The sequence below is a fragment of the Trachymyrmex cornetzi genome, unplaced genomic scaffold (genome assembly GCF_001594075.2).
Source record: "Trachymyrmex cornetzi isolate Tcor2-1 unplaced genomic scaffold, Tcor1.1 scaffold73, whole genome shotgun sequence".
NCBI classification, from domain to species: domain Eukaryota; kingdom Metazoa; phylum Arthropoda; class Insecta; order Hymenoptera; family Formicidae; genus Trachymyrmex; species Trachymyrmex cornetzi.
This window is the reverse complement of record NW_017300059.1, coordinates 130,393-149,321: the sequence shown is the minus strand read 5'-3', so window position 1 is coordinate 149,321 and position 18,929 is coordinate 130,393. Positions and strand designations below refer to the sequence as shown.

The window sequence follows — 18,929 nt, the reverse complement described above, 5'->3', positions numbered from 1 at the left end:
TAAACTTACTATTATTTAATAATCAATACTTTTCATTAGTTAATCATAAATTAGTCGAATTTTATTCAACAGTTTTTTTATTGTTATATCAAATAATTGTAATATGAAATTTTTGATCTATTAATAATACGTTAACTAATAATAAATTTATATATATTTCAAGAGGAAAAATTAAAATTACATTAACATATTGTCTTATTTATGTAGATACATCTTGTTAACATTTTATTTTTGATGAATTAAATTTATTTAGCTGTTTCAATAATGATTTACTATATATATATATATATATATATGTATTTCTGACATGACATACGATACCGTAAGATATGCCTAACTAGATTATTTATTAACTATTTATACGGAAGAAATTTTCTTAATTTATCGAGATATATCCCATTTATGTCAAAAAAGACAATATAACAAAAATTAATACAAAGAAACTCGCAAAATAGTGATATGTTCGAGCATTCCATGTTAAAGATTTTAATTTTATTTGTTAGATGAAGTATTTTCATAGTGTCGCTAATGTGATAATTGCATTAATATTGTAAGTTATTAATATTATTTAGAGGCAAAAAATGTAATTATGTTTATTCTTTTAATTAAGTGAGTTTCTAATCAATTTCATATATCAATTGCAATATTATTTTAAGAGTCAAATTATATTTTCCTAATACGCGAGAGAAATAGAGAGAGAGAGAGATGAAATAAGTTTGCAATTTCGTTATTTGTATGGATAGTATTATGTGAAGAATAATTTTATATATACACCACAGTAAAAAAGTTCTCGAAAAAATAAATTATAAAAAAAAGTTTTTGCCATTTGCAATTTCATGAAGTAGTTGTTAAGATATGAAAGTTAAAAACAGGATAATTATATGTTAAACTATATAGACTAAATTATAGGTTAAATGATTGTTTAACGATAAGCTATAATTGATTAAGTTTTTAATATTTATATCTCAAAAATTACTATTAGATATGGCAAATCGCAAATACTCATAACTTATTTTTTCGAGGACTCTTATTATGTATTTTTGATTTATGAATTTCGGGGCACTATGTATATAAAAGATTGACAATATACAAGTATACATACAGCGTCGATACCATCTATACTACTTGTATGCATGTGGCATTTTTATTTTTAAATTAGAAATATTGAGTCCATTTGTTATTGTTATCGTATGATTTAGATTGATCTTGCAATTAAAATCGTGAATGAATTTCCCGTCAGTTTCAGCCTCATTTATATGATATTTATAAATACTTGGCTTATATACAAAATACGTTGCCAGTGAATTGTTCACAATTTTGTACATGACTTCGCGTTGCCTTTATACATATATTTTGTACAAAAAGATACATTACTTCTTATTTTCAATGTAGATTGTAAATAATGTCGATAACGTTAAGTATGTGGAATTATATTCTGGCGAGTACTCATATTGCACAATGCGTTCCATAGCGAATCAATTGTATTCAAATAAAATCTTCTCTGCATGATATACGGAAAACTCTAAAAATTAGCCAAATTTTATTTCAATGGAATATTTTCGATTGAATATCCATCTTAAAAATATGATTAAATACATTTCGTAGTACATACGATGTTAAATACAATGTTAAATGATTCACTAACAACTTTTTCAATCAAATTTAATTAGGAAAAGATTAAAAAAAGAAACGGTATGAAGACTATCTCTTCATTACATCAATGTTGGCTATTTACGCACGGTCTATATATATATATATATATAAAATACATAAATTAAAATATACAAAACATTTATACACATAGTATCTCAGCATTGTCCTTTGAACGATTGTTCAAATCGACATTTATAAAAAAAAATTCTCACGTTATAAAGGATAAAAATAAAAGAATGAATTCATTTTTAGAGGTACAAATAGAAGAAAGAAAATTAAAATAATTTTTCAGTTAATCTCATTTTTTAAATTACATTAAAATAATTTTATATTTAATACTGTACTGTATGCTTGATAAGCATTTAAATAACGTCAGACTTATGCAACCTTAATATGATCTCAAATTTATATAGTTATATTAAAGAATAAAAGTAAATAATTTTATAATAAATAAAAGGATACTGATGGGACAATATATGTATAATCTAGATAAACGAATAATGTGAAACTGCTTTTCATCATTTGATTTAGATTACACATTAACAATTTATATTACACACGTAAATATCCAACATTGGTTCTAACTGATTGTATACAAATTTGCACAGTGAGAATATTAGTACTGTTGTAATTATGTTTCTTTGCACTGTACAGTATTACTTTCACTAAACACAATTGCTATTTAATAAGATAAGATTAAACAACACATTCACACTTTGGAAATTTGTAAACTCTGTATTCAAAAGTCTTTCTCTTCATTTAAAAATAATTGAAAAGAGAGGAAAATTTTTCAACATTTAGTATCAGTACGTATAAAAAAGGCCTTTCATTTAGTATATCATATAATAATCTCTCAAGTCTACGAGTTAATATTCAGGTACTAAGATATCTGAGATAGATACACATACGTGTAACATTGTTACACTGTCACTAGCATTCGAGTTGTGAAAATATTGTAAGGTTTTGGGTAAAGTGAATAAAGAATTCTAAGTCTAGCTGTATTTTTTTATTTATATAACAAGATTTATGTAATCCATAACAGTACATTAAATCGGCATTAAAATGCAATGAAATGCTTATGAAATATAAGTAAAGGCTGATAAACTAGATGAATAGAACCAATAGGTACATACGAAATAAAGTTTATTTCCCAAATATTTATAATCACTATGTACACGATTCTGTACAAAAGTTTAGAAAAACTAATTCACGAACACTACATACAGCAAACGCAAATATAATAAATATGTACATTATAAATAATCATCTTAGTGATCACACCTAGTTCACTCTAATCATCAGTATTCAATTTTATATTAAAAACAGCATTATTTATAAATATAGATTGTAATATACAATCTTTCATATTTATATATATATATTTATATATATAAATACATGTATATGTCGTCAACATAAAAATTTACTAGACGATAAATGAAAAGAACAGCTTTTAAAATTTTATGCAGTAAATGTCTCTTTTGTGCTATTCATTCATCCACAATAGTGACATAAAAATTTATACAACATATACACAAGATATTAAAACGATATTAGGTTTCAGTATATAGCAATGTAGAATCTATGGCGACTTAGAATCTAAATCAAATCACTTTGATGTAAAATGTTTAAAAATATGAGGAAAAATACATTGCATTAGGCAATGCTTTGTTGAATATTTTCTCTTTTCTCTTTCGCATTTCTTTCCCAAAGAAATTATGTGTTGAATATGTATGAATTCCTATTTATTATTTTAGAAACAAAAAATGTAAAATTTAGTTATTTATTTAGGACGAATGGTTTTCATGCCTATTGAATGAGGCCTCGAAAAAGACATTGACTATTTGATTTTATTGTACTATATAATTATTTTCGTGATTTAATCTTGTACAAAAAATAATGTAGCTATACTCAATGAACACTTGAAGTGAGACACCCTGTATACTATTACGTCAAGAATCGTTTTTAAAAATCATTTTTTGTTTGATTATAATATGAATAAAATATAATTTATCGCATTCTTAATTTCTACATATAATATAATTACACTAAATCACAAGAAACAAGCAAATCGTATACATTAAGATTTATAAAAAACAGAAGATTTCCTTATTATTTTTCCTTTGGCTGTATTATTTACGACATAAGTTAATAAATTATGTATATTAAAAATATGAGCATTCAGGGCATTTAGATTCTCACCCGAGGTGCCATTTTATCTTTGTTGCTCATCGAATGTTAAACAATAGATAACATGATACCTGGAAAGCACTCGAGTGGGAATCTGAACGCACCTCAGGAAGAATGTAACGAGTTCACTAATTCTAGCAATAAAAAATAACATTGTAACGAGTGTCCTGAGATTATTGCATACAATACAAAGGAACAAACGCAAACAAATCGAAAAATACTTAAATATTATACAATTATTTAAAGATATTAAAATGGAATTCTTTTTGAAAAAAATCGTTTTTGAAAATAAAATTATAAATAAATATATAAAACACAAATAAATATATTACACACATATTTTATCTTTATACAATTAAATAAAATTAAACAATAGAAATAAAAATAGTATTACATGGAAGCATTAAATATGTGACAAATTTATAATCTGTAACATATGTACATACGTATGTGTGTGTAGATTCTCATAATTTTGTATGATAATATCTAACAAAAAATGTTAGTAAAAATCAATAAAATGAATTTTATATTATACACATACATAATTATTTGAGAGCTAGTATCACTTAAAACTTCCATGTATAACACGTGCAATTATATCAATCAAGCGATTGATTTAATTGTTCAAACTAAATGCATTGTAAATTTCGCCGTTAAGTAAAATAAAATGTCTATTATTTACAATATTGACCAAGTAATCTACAGGCACACATTCTCTGTAAATATTGTACAGTTTGTTATCGTGTGCTTTCTCTACTTAAACGTAGATAATGTTAGTATACTGCAGAGAACTTGGCATTAAAAATGCATTGTACAGCCTCAAACGAGCTTTTTGAGGATATGTTTTCTTTTTTAATGTAATGTGTTAGCCATCCAATGGTGGTCCTAAGTATACCATGGATACTTCTGTATTTCCATAAACCGCAGATACAGATGGATATAATCTTTTATCTGGTAACCCTGTTTATCAAAGTGATTTGTAAAATACATTCTTGTTTTAGTATTTCAAGGATTTGAAAAACAAAAAAAGAAAACGATATATAATTTTTTCAAACTTTAGATACTAATAATGATAGTAGGTAGTAATAACATAAAAATATAAAGAAATATAGATAAAATGTCATACCTCTAAAAGCTACACCCAGAAATTCGTAATTCTTTTCGAAAGATAAGGTATTATCATCACAATCCAAAATTACTCTAATCCTTTCCCCAACCTATAAATGGAAATTATCAAATGTTAGAAATATTTTTAAACGAGTCACGACAAATATCTATGAATAAATATAAAAAGAAAAAATATATATACACACACACAAAACAAAGTGATTCGGTTACAATCAAATACAATTCATGACAAATTTAATACCTGATATTTTGGAGCATTGTTGAGTAAAGGATAATTTCCTTGTGGATCTCCATTATGTAGCAAATGGTTGTCGACAAGGTTCCAACCCCAGGAATGTTCATCGGAGCCAAGCAACGCTACGTATCCATGACACAACAAAGGTGCTTCTTTAGTGGCTATTCCTATTACTGCTACTGTTCCTAATGGTCCTTCCCAGATTACTTCCCAGGCGTGACGCCCATGTCGAAAGCCTATCTTGCCTCTACACGCATCTGTACTCTGGGCTACTGGATTTCTGCAATGATATGGTAACTGATGCGAGACATTTTGGATATTGTATTTGTCAGATTACTTCATGCTTCTACTATATCATTATAATCTTCATTAATCGCTTAAGAAATTCTATTGTTTATGTACATTCTCCTAGAGATCAATTACAAGTTAGTTCAACTGTAGCTCTTTCAAGGATCTAAAAAAAAAACATCCTCCAACTATATTGTCCTACAAAAAAGGTCGTGGATCTCTTTCTCTGTAGCCTTGTCTGCTACATCATTGACAGCTGGTTTTATAACAGAAAGCAACATTTATAACCAGTCAAGATTGCTCTCGAAATATATCTGTGCTAAAAGTACAAACGGAGTCTTCGTTTTCGACGAGCGTGACGCATGGGAGGAACAACGTCGTCGCACACCAACCTGTGCAAGGTGAATCCGTTGGGTTTTATGTAAATGTTCCGCGAGCAATCGTTCGGATTCCACGCATGATAGAACGCACGCAGTTTCGACTTGTATGTAGGCACAGACGACAACAAGTCGGAGCTAAGGGCCTCCTGAGCAAGCTTTCTTATGCAGTGCATCCGCCACACGTCATTGTTCTCGTCGTTGAGAAACCGGTACCATCGTTTGCACACCAGTGAGCAGTTTCTCAGCGTGTGCAGGTCCAGATACGAGAATATCACCTCTAAAACATGATCAGACGCCCGCAATGCTATATCGTCCATTTTGCCGGGTCTGTCTTGGGAGGAACGAGCGTAAACATATGCGGCACAGAAACACTGTCCGTACGTCACAAACTACGCGCATGTTAGACGGGTACGGGCATTGACGTTCATCGGCGCAGCCCGATTCTAGGGAATGTATCCGAGATATTATCGAGTATCCCACATTCCCGGTTTCACACATTCATGCATTTCAGGACGAATTCAGGACAACTTCGATGGAGCTCCAGTTAATTAAAAGTCTACATGAACTAGAAGAATAACACTGGATTTACTTATCAGATAATAGTGTTCTTATATTATCGTGCAAGATATAATTAATACAATTAATATTCAATATAAATAAAATCTTCCACATGAACCATGTGAAATTTTGCGTCTTCCGTCAGTAAATTAGATTTTTTAGTTTTAATGAAGATTTTTATATTATTCTAAACTTTGATTATTAAAATATAATAATTTATACTTTTTAATCGATCGCGTAGTATTATCTGTTAATTGCTTGCCACAAAGATTGTGAGTTACAGTTATTGTTGCAAAATCAATTTTTTTAGCAGAAGATAAAAAAATTTGAGAAAATTCTTGCATATATCTGCAAATATTTTACTCTATAATATATAATTCCAATTGTATTTTATGTATTTTAATTTTATAGATTTAAATTTATCTACCAGAATTTACAATCAAAATATCAACTGTGCCTTCAAGGTCCAACTTGACTAGCGGAGGATTGAAATTATATATGTAATTATACTTTTCGATCGATCGCATTATTATACATTGCGTGCCACAAAGTGATTGCGCAAAAAGAAACACATATTTTGAGACGACATGCATAAAGATCGAGTTAATTAGAATTATTCTTAAAGTTTATTTTTAGCAGTAATTTCAATTTCTGGTTAAAAAATATTTAAACATATTTAGTGGAAGTATAATATTATTGCAGTATTAAATTAATATTTACTAACTAAAATACACAAGACATTTTAAAATACAACAGACATTTTTGAATTATATATTTATATAAGTACCGCACGAATTACTGCGTTTTTTTAGGCTCTTAATTGCCCGTTATTTATATTCTTGTGTATTTTAATTAATTATTTCAAGAGAGCCCAATTTGATTGATTTATTGTTTTAATATTTATTATTCTATTTATTATTTTATATATCTTTCCTCTTCGCGAATAAGGCCGTTTATATGGTCAAAGACAGTTTATTATCTATACGAAAAATTGTACAAAATTTATAAAATATACAATATATGTATATATTACAATAATATATATTCGATATCGTTGCAATATATGTATATGTTACATAACAGAAATCGCACACAATCACTTTCTTCATACGTATTTCCGGATAGCGGATCATTTCCGCGATCACGATTTAACGAGCACTTTTTTAGGGGGACCATGGTATCGTTTTGTTAACTGAATTATTCTTTCCGCCTCACGAATACCGCTAAGCCTTGCACCATGCACTGTACTGTAATGCCCAGGTACAGTAGCTTCGCCCGCGAATAAAAGTATGGGAGGTATCGCTTCGTAAGAGTCTAGAAACCATGACATACCTAGTTAAAAAAATACTGAAGCTGTCACTAACGGAATTGTAATAATGTCTGATATGATCGAGCTGTAACTGTAAATAGTTATCTGACGTTTTTATTTTTATATTAAATTGAGGGCTATATACATTTATAGCCATCAATGTGTAGCATCTCTAAATATTCAAAATTCAGAGGGAAGAGCTCCAGAAAGATATTTAAGTTATATATCCAGTTAAATACTCAAATAGCAAAAGTAGCATCAAATGACGTCTTAATTGTCTTAATGATATCTCTAACAATAAATGTTATTAAAACGTCACCTTACTACTTGAATATTCGCGAACGAAAGTTGAAAATACCTGGTAATGGACTAGCCAGATCACATTGGTGACCAATGGTGCTGTCCATCGCCATGTAACTGTAGGCTCCAACAAAGTATTGGTCCATGCACCACTTGCTCCTGAGAATGTTGGCCGGGTAAGGTAACGTCGGGTCGCCGGTAAACCGACGTAAAACCGTCGTTATCGACTCTACCACCTCTTCGTCAGGACACAGTTCCATGTCCATCGCTTCGCGTCCACATACCCAAGCGCACAACACATGTTGAGAATTGGGCAATTCCTCCACATTTGCCATACCTAAATGTAAGCACTTTCGTTGACTTGATTTTTTTTTACATCGCAGTAGTTATATATTTTACATCGTAATATTATAAATAACAACCTTTCACCCAATCGCATCTATCTGCTAGTTCTTCAGCGGACCAAGCCAACTTGATGGCACCCTCTCGCCAAACCCAGAATGGTCTCGCGTATTCCAGGAAGATTTTGTTAACGTGTCCATACCCGAGCCTTCTGATTGCCTCGACTTTTTCAGCAGGTAATCCTGGTAAGAACAATTTCGTGTGCTGATTTTTTAGGACACCAAGTGAAACGGTTACGATCACATAATCAGCAGGGATCTCTTCGCCGTCATTACACTTCACGATAGCTCGTGGACACGCGTCACTTACTGCACCCCACCGAATACAATTAACTGGTTTACAATACCTTAAATTAGGAAGATAAATGAGAAAAATACCGAAATTAAATGATCATTTTTAAATAGTATTTTACAAACAATTAAAGTAACAAACAGTTAAAACTTAAAACTACTTGATTAAACAGAGAAAAAAAAGTTTTTTTTAATTTTTACGCAGTCATTCGTTTAGATCGGGCCTTAAAAAATTTTTCTGTAAAATTACAGCCTTATAAATTTATCTTTTAATTTATATTTTGTATAATCGTCAAATTTATGACATAGTCTGTATTCATAAAATTCAAAGTTAGTAACTTTCGTGAAATTCTTTCTTAATCCTCCCTTAGAGTGGTTTTTATTAAAAATAAATTGATAAATGTAAAAACTTTTTTAAATTGTGAAACAATAATTTACGTTAAATAATGTGTATAAAGCATTTTTATATATATTTAGCCAGTTTATAAGGTATCCTGCATAGAGTAATATGGAAATTAATATTGTAGTTTAATTTGATTTCTTTATGAAATAATGATCGATGAAGTAGAAGATTAGACACGTTTTTGTACGAACCTGACGCAAGAATTAGGTAGATCTCGAAGCAAAGGGGCCAGCACCCCAACATATCCCAAGGGTACTCTGATATTTCCACCAGGGATCTCGATGTAGCTGCCGAATTGATCAGCTGAGACAAGCGAAAGGTCATCTCCGCATCGACATTTCATGCAATTTGTCATGCCGTACATCACCCTAGCGGCATCATATCTGGAAATCAAGAATCATTCATATTATTATTTCTGATTATAGGTGATGAACGTAATTGAGTCGTAATTAGTTGCAGCGATGTAATGGTTTTACTTTTGTGAACCAAATTGAATTTAAAAAGCAGCGTCCAGTTAAATAAAATATTCTCCCCTTTAATTATTTATATATAAATATGCATTACATTTGCGTTTTTTAAATATATATATTTGACTTTTTACCGTTCATAAATAAATAATTATTTGTACGTATAGTCGTATCTTTTTGTTCGAGTGTTTAAATCTGCAAATTATATTTACATAATATTTTCTAAATATCATATCCTAAAAAACAAATAAAAAATCATATATTTCTAATCAATGAGAAATTCCCACTCATCTGATGGTCACCCAAGCAAACCCTTTATATCGCTCCCAATATGGCTTTGAAGTTGACCTGGGCAACTGTACCGTTGCTCCTCCGGGAAATTGTGGAGCTCCTGTTGAATTCTGATGCCCATAAAATTCAGCAACGTACCGTGAGCACGACCGCAGCCAAGAGAAAAGAGAGCCGCCGCCTGTTGCTCGATTTGCCGGAAGGTATGATACGCCGCGATGCTGACTGGGAAATCAATGGCTCTACCATCGCTGGTACAGAAAAGTCCACGACTCGGATCTGGCCTAAAGAGCGGTGTCTTCAGTAGACCTTCCTGTGCCGCTAGAGTGAACACTGGGTTTGCCACGCTACCACCCTCGATCCACGTGGCACCCATTTCTGTCACCACGTCGCCCAACCAGCAAGAGTGGATCCGTCCACCTGGTCTGGAATTAGAAATGCATTAATTAGTTTATATAAAAGCAAAATTAAAAACAACGATCTATTTTTATGGATCAGGACTAATAAAATGACAAAATGTATTAAAATAACATTAAAATAACACAGCTAAACTTGTAGCTATAATATGTTATTTCGAGATATTGTAAGAGTCATTAAGATAATAAAATGTCCTATCACTTTAGTTTAATTTAGTTAATGTTAGGATATGCCATACACCAGTGTGTTGTACTTATACAGTAAGGGGTTTATTAAAATTAATTTTTTAATTTTAATGTTAATTTTGAATTTGTTCAAGATACCTATCTGTGGCTTCTAGAACTGTAAAATTATGGAGACCACACTGAACCAATCGATGTGCTGCCGATAATCCAGCCATGCCAGCTCCTATGATCACGACAGTTGGTTGTGGTTTGCTCGGATCTATCATACAAGGATCCAGCTGATACGATTCAAAGTTTGTCGACTTTGTACATTCTGATATATCTTTTTTACTTCCTCCACCTTTATCCGAGAATAATCTGCAACGCAGAAGATCATTTTATTCGATTACTTTTGATTGCAAATAATGAAATCCAATTTCATTAACAAATGCATCAATAATATGAAAAAGTACCATTTTAGTAAAAGAACTGTGTAATCTCATTTGACGATTGATTAATTCCTGCATACCTTGTGAAAAATCGCAATAGCTTCCTAGATGGTACCCTAGATTTGAAGAGCATTTCATTGATTGTATGGTATTAAAACCAATTAATTTATAAAAAAAGGAGGTTATTAATTGCTCGGAAATTTAAACGTATATAATTTAGACACGGGTTGCTATGAGAAAGACATGTCATTTACAAACAAATAACTTCGACCATTTGCGACTTTCTACTGTTGTTTTGTTCTTTCGCATTTATCGAGCGATGCATTACTTGTGATAGTTTTAATTGTAATTTAAATTGGTAAAAGAATTGATAATTTAGTAAGCTTACAATATTAATAATAATTAGCAAATAATCAATTCACAGCTTTCCTACTTTAATAAAAAAAATTCGGATATAATAATATAATTGAATATAGGTAATCAATTTGCAAACATTCTCGTTGTTTCATAAAGAGTTCTTGTTGCGTTTCCAAAAAAACTTTAGGTAATTAACATTCAAAGCGATAAAAGCAGAAATGAGAAAATATAGAATTTTAGTTTTCGTTTAAAAATTTATAATTTGTGAAAATAAGTTAATATTAAATTGAGGACCTATAAGATATAAACAAAATTGAAAAATTAAATGACCTATATTATAGCTTCGCATTTATTTCTTATATAACGTCTAGTTATTATATAATATATGTATAGATTTAATATTTGCACATTGATAATTGTTAGAATGCATATTTCCTAAAGTTCATTCGATTGAAAGTATATCGTGCGAATAACCGATAAAGCGACGATCATGTTTCGTAGATATCTAATATAGTTAGAAGATTAATATACATTCTGTTAATGCAAAAGTAACTATCATGAAAAGTGCGAGTATTTATTACGCGGAGAATGCATAAACTCGGTGTTAAAACCGATCTATAAGACAAGGAATGTAAAAATCTCGAAGCATATCACTTTTAAAATTAACGCATCGGATTGGCTGACAAGCTCGCGATCTGCGACTCGCGATCTGCGTGTAGATCGGACTTAAGAATAGGCGGGTAGCGTTCAAGTTTTTTGGTGCGTGAAGTTGGTCGCGCCGAAAACGAAGCCGTACCTTCCGCCATCTTGACGCATTCGTGTTCATTTGCATGACGCAACGGACACTGAACGGATCGGTTCCGGATATATCCGGCATCGCGATTCATTAATTGGTAAGGAAACTTATATGCAGTGATGGGTAAGATACTTTTAAAATGTATCTAGGTACAGATAATTGAAAAGTGCAGTCTTCAGATACACGTATCAGATACTTTTAAATTATATCTTATATTTTAGTATAATAACGGTAATATTCAAAATGAGAGTGCGTTTCACTTAACGTTCGCAACGCTCGCAAGTATCATTTTATCCTTTTCGTCATTAAATATATTCAACAAGGATGAGAAAATATGTCAATAATTGATATTTTTTTAAATTGAAAGATATGTATAACATCTCACACGGCAAAAATTTCCGAAATACATCAGACAGATGTCCTAAAGATATCTCATATCCCAAATATATCTTTAAGATATCTCTAAGATATATTTTTGATACATTTGCAGTGTGGGATATTTATTAACAATCTTTTTAGTTGTGGTTGCTCGTGTAAATTAAACAAGCAGCACTAAGCAGACTAAACTTTGCAATTGCTGCGCTTAATAATTAGAATCGTTACGTAATAGTCATTTGTCGATAATTATATTCACATGTTTCACATTGCATCGTGACAAAATTGTGTTATATACGCATATACGAACGTTTTGTGTGTAATTCTACATCATAAATAAATTTTGCATGTATTCTTATTGTATATTATGTTATATATTTAATTTTATAATGTATTTCTTACGGTAATGTGTTACACATTTAATTACATAATGTAAAATAAATTATATATACAAAATAATGTAAATAGTAAAAAAAATGTGAAAGAATGTACCGTAAAATGAGATAACTTTAGTTTAGTCGAGACATCTTTTGTTCAAATTTTGAAAAATGTCTAGGTAGCACGCATATTCGAAATCAGAACGTCTTTAAGGCCCATTTTCACAATATACAGTTACCTAAAGATTAAAGGTTACCAACAGATTCATCAATGAAATTCATTCATGAATTTCTTGGTTATCTTTAATCTTTAGGTAACCATATATTGTGAAATCGGACCTAAGACGGTTTTAAGACTTCTTATGTCTAGATTTTGACATGTGTGTTGTTTAAGCTTTATCAAAATTTGTGTCAAAATTATCCCGATTTTAAGCTGAATCCCATTTTACAGTATAATGTGTAAATTCCGAAACACAATAAATGCAATAAGCCTTAAATCTTAAGAAATTTATTAATCACAATCGATTGCGAGAAGAATATTCGACTATGATTGGTCAAGGTTTAAGACTTACTACACTTATTGCACTTTAGAACTGAAGAAAAGAGGACTTTAAAATCTAAAGATATTACTTTTTATAAAGAAAATCTAAAGATATTACTATTTATAAAGAAAATTGTAAAATCTAATTTAGATAAAATATACATAATAACTACAACGATATTTAGTAAAATATATATGTTTCTAATTTAAATATAATTTGCAGGAATTTTACCTGTGTGTTTCCTTGTTCTGATGTCACAATTTGAGAATCTTCACTGATGGAAATTATATGAATGTCATAAAGAAACGCTAACAGATGATTAAGTGAGGAAGAGGAGATTATAGAAGTATTGGGCAATGTCAGAAAACAATATGGTAAATACTTTATATATGTATATATTTATTGATGAGAGATTCTGTTGATGTTACATAAAATAATTACTCATCAAGCTTTGATAGAAGGGGAAACTATAATTAAACCCTTTTTCGCAGTTTTGTTATATTTTTAGACACAATTAATATATATGTTTGTTGAACAAAAACTATTTAACTTAATTTATCATAAATAGTTAAAGTTTTATTTTGCTATAAAAGCATCAAATAAATAATATTAATATTAATTATTTCTTAATAAAAGATAATAAAGTTTTATTTGATATTATTATAAACGCGAGAGCATTCTTAATGCAATTTTAAATTACGATTTTTCCACTTGAAATATTATAATCTAAAGAAACGATGATTTCTATACAAAGATGCCTATCAATAATTAAATAATGATCTAGAAAATATTTTAATCAAGACTTCAAGAAGCAAAATTAATTTCATTTTTATAATAAATCGACGATATTTTGCCAACTAATCGTCCGAGTTAAGCGAATCTTACACAGATTTCTATAACTAGCTGCTCACTTTGATTATTTTGTGTATGATAGTAAGAGATAAATATGTTTTCAAGCTGTCCTTGTTTGTCAACATCTATGCATATGCATACTGTGGTGTGTGCATGCATAAATAGGTACTCAAGAAATAAGCGCCTCTATCGGAATACTGCTTAATATGGCAGTGAAGTAAGCAGTCTAGTTATAGAAACTTGTTGTCTTATATTCTTATTTATAGATACACTAGATTTTTAGTTTTTAAACGAGATCAAAATCGTTTTGATGCAATTTTTTACAAAATTATTTTCGAAAATATTGGCGATTATATGATCTTATAATTTGACGTAGCCGGCCAGCGCGCGCATTTCTATGGTGACGTAAATACGATGATGATCGTATTTCAAAGTGCATATAGTACACGTATTTTTTTTTGTAGCTGTCACCTGAGACATGAATTTACAAGCAAAAAATAACAGCGCAAAATTCTTTCATACACGATGCATCTGATTTTTAAAACGCTATCATGATTTTTAAAACCTGACATTAAAACTCTAATTTTACGAAAGATTGATAATAGCAACAAAGGCACCACTTGAAGCTACAAATGCTTTGAAGCATTCTTTGATTGGTTAATTAGTAACATTCTTTCTTCTGTTCGTCAATCAAATGCTTTGAAAAATTTGTAAAACTAATGCCCGTTTCTACTAATGTAGATTAACTTTATAATCTCGATCTAACTTACTCTTCATCTTTTTTTAATTCTTTGCTAACTAAAAAAAGGTAAAGAAGTTAGTTGAACCCAGATTATAAAACTAAACTGCATTGGTAGAAACGGGCGTAAGTGGACAGCATCCAAAAACTGATTTCCTCTGCAGTTTCACATTCTGCAAATACCTGCATTGGATATATAGGTGCACTTTTTATCATGGCAATTATACAAGTATATAATAAAATAAGTAATAAAATGCTAAAATGTAAAATATATATTGAAGAACCGCCAATAGAAATATTAAAAAATAATAATCAATCTTTAGATATTATACGCTATTAAGATGTTACGTAATTGATATAGATTCTGCATATAATTAAGACATAAAAATTCTTAATTTACAATTAAAGCGGGGAGCACAGACTCTTGCATAATGCATAACATGTAATGCATAAGAAAATGTACCAATCGAAATTCTTCATTTCCTTTCTTTCCATGAAATAAAGAACACTGATTGGTTCAATTTCTTATGCCTCATGTGTTATGCGTTATGTAAGAGTCTGTGCTCCCCGCTTAAGAATTTATGAAGCTATAAAAAATAATACATAATATAATTAATCAATCACGAAATTTTACGGAGGAAAGATCAGTTACGATATTTTCTGCATATTTTTCTTTGACTCTAAGTTTAAACTTTCTATTCTTGTCGCAATATCGTCCGTCGATTTTATGCCATTTTTAATCGATTCTTTATTAAGAATCGGTTTTGTTTGCAAAATTTCTGTCGTTATACTGCGTATTTCATTCCATGAGATAGCAATGTCTTCTTCCCGACATAATCGGCTGCAAATAACAAATCTAGCAATAAGTTTATCATGATACGTGCCGGCGACGAGAAAAACTTTTTTCTTAGCCTGCAGACGATCTAAGAGTTCCTTTGTTAAACTGTTGTCACCCTGAAAAGAGAAATAATTTTGGAAGTATAAAAATATTCGAAATAACGTCATTAGTTTATGATTAAAGTGTAACACTATAATCAAAAAGAGATTATAATATTACATACAAATTTAAACGATAAATTAAACATACACACATGATAAATTAATTATTCGAGTTAAATAGAAATAAATTTGTTTAATTAAGATAGAAATTTATAAGTATAAAAAATAAAAAGAAATTATCTGTTATTGAAGCTATATAATTTTTCATTTGTAAACTTGGAAAAGAACTTGCAGAAAAAAAACATGTATACCTTGATACGAAAGCAGACAAGACCCAAAATGACTTCAGTGGTTATTTCAAATCTATCATCCGACCTGATATATGTTTCGAAACAATGCGCTAGTTTTATGTTATTTCTAATATATTCCTGAAGACCTTGTACTCCATAAATGCGCATGACAAACCACAATTTTAAAGAACGAAAACGTCGGCCCAACGGTACCTGCCAATGCTGTATATGAAAAATTTAAGAAAAATTAAAAACATTTTTTTTCAGTTACATATATCTAATGATACTTTAATATTTTTAATTACATTTTTGATTTATTAGAAAGTCTATTAAGACAAGAATATTATGTTAGTAAAAAAATGTATAAAGTCTTACTCTGTAATCCGGTAACAATCCTTCTTTATCGTGTGAAAGATATATTCTGTTAACACTGAATGTTTCTTCAAGGCGTCTCGAATCTTTTACCCTAAAAGTAAAAACAAATACAGTTTATATAAATATAAACTTATTCTATAAAACATTACCGTAATTTCTATTCATAAATTTTTGTTTTACGTAAGTAAACTTATTTTTATTTAATACGACAGCTTGTTTTAAATTTTATTTTCCTAAATTCTTATATAATAATTTAAATTGAATATTTTATAAATTATCTAAATTTTATATTTATTATGTAAATTTTTCTATTAAAGAGTATACAAAAGAGATTTAAAAGTTAAAAAAAAATTAGTATTTATTTATTATATGAGAAATATGGTAAGAAAAAAGACACATTAGGACAAATTTACTTAAATAATTCGATTAAATTAGTTTTACTTATTGTTAGTAATATTATTGATATACATACCACATTACCGAAGCATCAAAATTTACAAGCATCCATTTGTGCACGTTTACATTAAAAGAATCCACGTACTGAATGCCGCTCATCAAATATCGAAATTCCGGACAAATAAATGCTGCACCTGAATTAATATTATTAATTAAATTATTAAAATAAATTTTGTTATTATATTATATAAATATGAATAACACAAATTGCAAAGCCAATAATATTGGCTTAGCTGGTAATTAATTAAATAGCACGAGTCCAATATTTCTTTATTTCTTTATATTTCTTTATATTAACTTTAACGATTGACGTAATACATTATGACAAATATATAAGATAAAAAGATAAAGTTAATGAAAAATATAGCTAATAAAGAAAGAGATAAATCACTACCTACCCGCGTAAGCTGCATCAATGTGCAACCACATATCATATTCTTTGCATATTAGTCCTATCTCGTCCATATTGTCGAAGGCACAGGTGCTGGTAGTTCCTAAAGTAGCGACGACATAACACGGTATAAGGCCTTTCTCCATATCTTCCTGCATTGCTTTCTTTAAAGTTTCTCCGCGCAGAGAGCACTTATCATCCACTGGTAGCAACCTCATTAGCATTGATCCTAGAATTCCTGCCTTCTCCACTGAAGAATTAGATTGAGCTAAATGTGTAAAAAAAACATATTTATACAAATATTCGACATAGGACTGGTAGAAACGTAATCTGTACACTTGTAGGACATAAATCAATATAATACACGAATTTATATTAGACTTATAATATTATATTATGTAACACATACATTTTTGTATCTCAAAATTCTTTTATTTTTATTAATACTTACTGGAAGTATATGCGACTAGTTTGGCTTTGATGCGATCCTCATCCAGTTCTGGATGAAGTTGTTTCACTCGACGCACTGTGCGTTCTTTCGCAGCTAGTAAACATATGAATGAAGATTCACTGGCAGACCCCTGGAATTAATAGACGAATTAAAACATGATTAAATTTTTTAAATATTAACCTATACAATATTAAATACATTGAAACATGTATTAATTTATGTATAGTAATAGTACGCTAATAAGATTAAGATATATAAAGTAGGATTAAATAGAAAATACGTGTATAGAAAACATTTAATTAAAATATATGTGTACATAAAAAAAAATAATTTTTTGGTAAAGGTTACATATAAAAAATATAATGTTAAAATGTTACAAATTTTATTTAAAATTATGATTTAAAATATAATTTACTGATAGATAGATAGGTACTTTATTGATTTCTCAAAAGGTTATAAGCAACTTGTGTTTCACAGTAACATTTTTTATATCTATTATTAAAATATTGTGAATATTTATTTAAAGATAGATAGATTTTTATAAATAGATTTTCTTATAGAAATAGATATAAATAGAATTTTTTCTTATAGAATAGTTGAAAGTAATTAATTATAGAATTGGAAAGAGTAAGGGGACTAGGAATTGAACGCAGAAGACGTCGCGCAAATAATACACTTATAAAGAATGAAACTTCTTTATTCACTAAAACGCGCTTACATGTTTCGACTCATTTTTTAGCCTTCCTCAGAGCAAACACACACCAATATATATAAAGTAAAAGTTATCCTGTCATGGTGAGCTCCCCTACATCGAGAATTTAAACGCCACAATTAAATAAAAAGAAAGAAAAGAAAATGAAAAAGAAGGAAAATATTAAAAATGTCAAATTAAAAAATATAGAAACTAATTTATTGAAAAACTAACCGAAAATAGGGACGCTCACCACAATTACAAAGTACCGTATCGCAAACATTATTACAAATAATTCAAGAACCGGTTCCTGATATGTTGACCAGTCGGTATCAGACACAATGAGTCACTTTTTAGTTATTAGCTAGTACTAATGA

The 18,929-nt window shown here is 29.5% G+C and overlaps 3 protein-coding genes across 5 annotated transcripts in view; all 3 read right to left on the bottom strand.

Annotated features, from left to right (window-relative positions):
- Positions 1–4,495: 4,495 nt before the first annotated feature.
- Fsn (F-box synaptic protein) lies at positions 4,496–6,258 on the bottom strand. The gene is made up of 4 exons (XM_018517943.1): positions 5,887–6,258; positions 5,213–5,486; positions 4,970–5,060; positions 4,496–4,803 (listed from the first exon to the last, which is right to left on the bottom strand). Exons 1-4 carry the CDS (start codon positions 6,189–6,191, stop codon positions 4,709–4,711), a joined length of 765 nt encoding a protein of 254 aa, XP_018373445.1. The 5' UTR covers positions 6,192–6,258; the 3' UTR covers positions 4,496–4,708.
- Positions 6,259–7,546: 1,288 nt separating this feature from the next.
- Positions 7,547–11,158, bottom strand: LOC108767853 (spermine oxidase). Of its 3 annotated transcripts, none has more exons than XM_018517935.1 (7): positions 10,946–11,158; positions 10,632–10,850; positions 9,966–10,316; positions 9,328–9,519; positions 8,464–8,789; positions 8,100–8,378; positions 7,547–7,764 (listed from the first exon to the last, which is right to left on the bottom strand). In XM_018517935.1, exons 2-7 carry the CDS (start codon positions 10,757–10,759, stop codon positions 7,574–7,576), a joined length of 1,467 nt encoding a protein of 488 aa, XP_018373437.1. In that variant the 5' UTR covers positions 10,760–10,850; positions 10,946–11,158; the 3' UTR covers positions 7,547–7,573. The 3 variants fall into 3 exon arrangements, with proteins under 3 accessions (XP_018373437.1, XP_018373435.1, XP_018373436.1); XM_018517933.1 differs by having other exon boundaries at positions 11,002–11,158; XM_018517934.1 differs by having other exon boundaries at positions 7,547–7,746; positions 11,002–11,158.
- A 4,394-nt stretch (positions 11,159–15,552) lies between these two features.
- The window catches only part of LOC108767824 (aromatic-L-amino-acid decarboxylase), a 7,623-nt gene continuing 4,246 nt past the window's right edge, over positions 15,553–18,929 (bottom strand). Inside the window, exons 4-10 of the mRNA XM_018517892.1 lie at positions 18,277–18,293; positions 17,862–17,991; positions 17,418–17,678; positions 17,036–17,153; positions 16,564–16,654; positions 16,210–16,410; positions 15,553–15,913 (exon numbers count right to left, since the gene is read on the bottom strand). Of these exons, the coding sequence (XP_018373394.1) occupies positions 15,608–15,913; positions 16,210–16,410; positions 16,564–16,654; positions 17,036–17,153; positions 17,418–17,678; positions 17,862–17,991; positions 18,277–18,293 (1,124 nt within the window). The 3' untranslated portion in view covers positions 15,553–15,607. The remainder of the gene's footprint in view (positions 15,914–16,209; positions 16,411–16,563; positions 16,655–17,035; positions 17,154–17,417; positions 17,679–17,861; positions 17,992–18,276; positions 18,294–18,929) is intronic.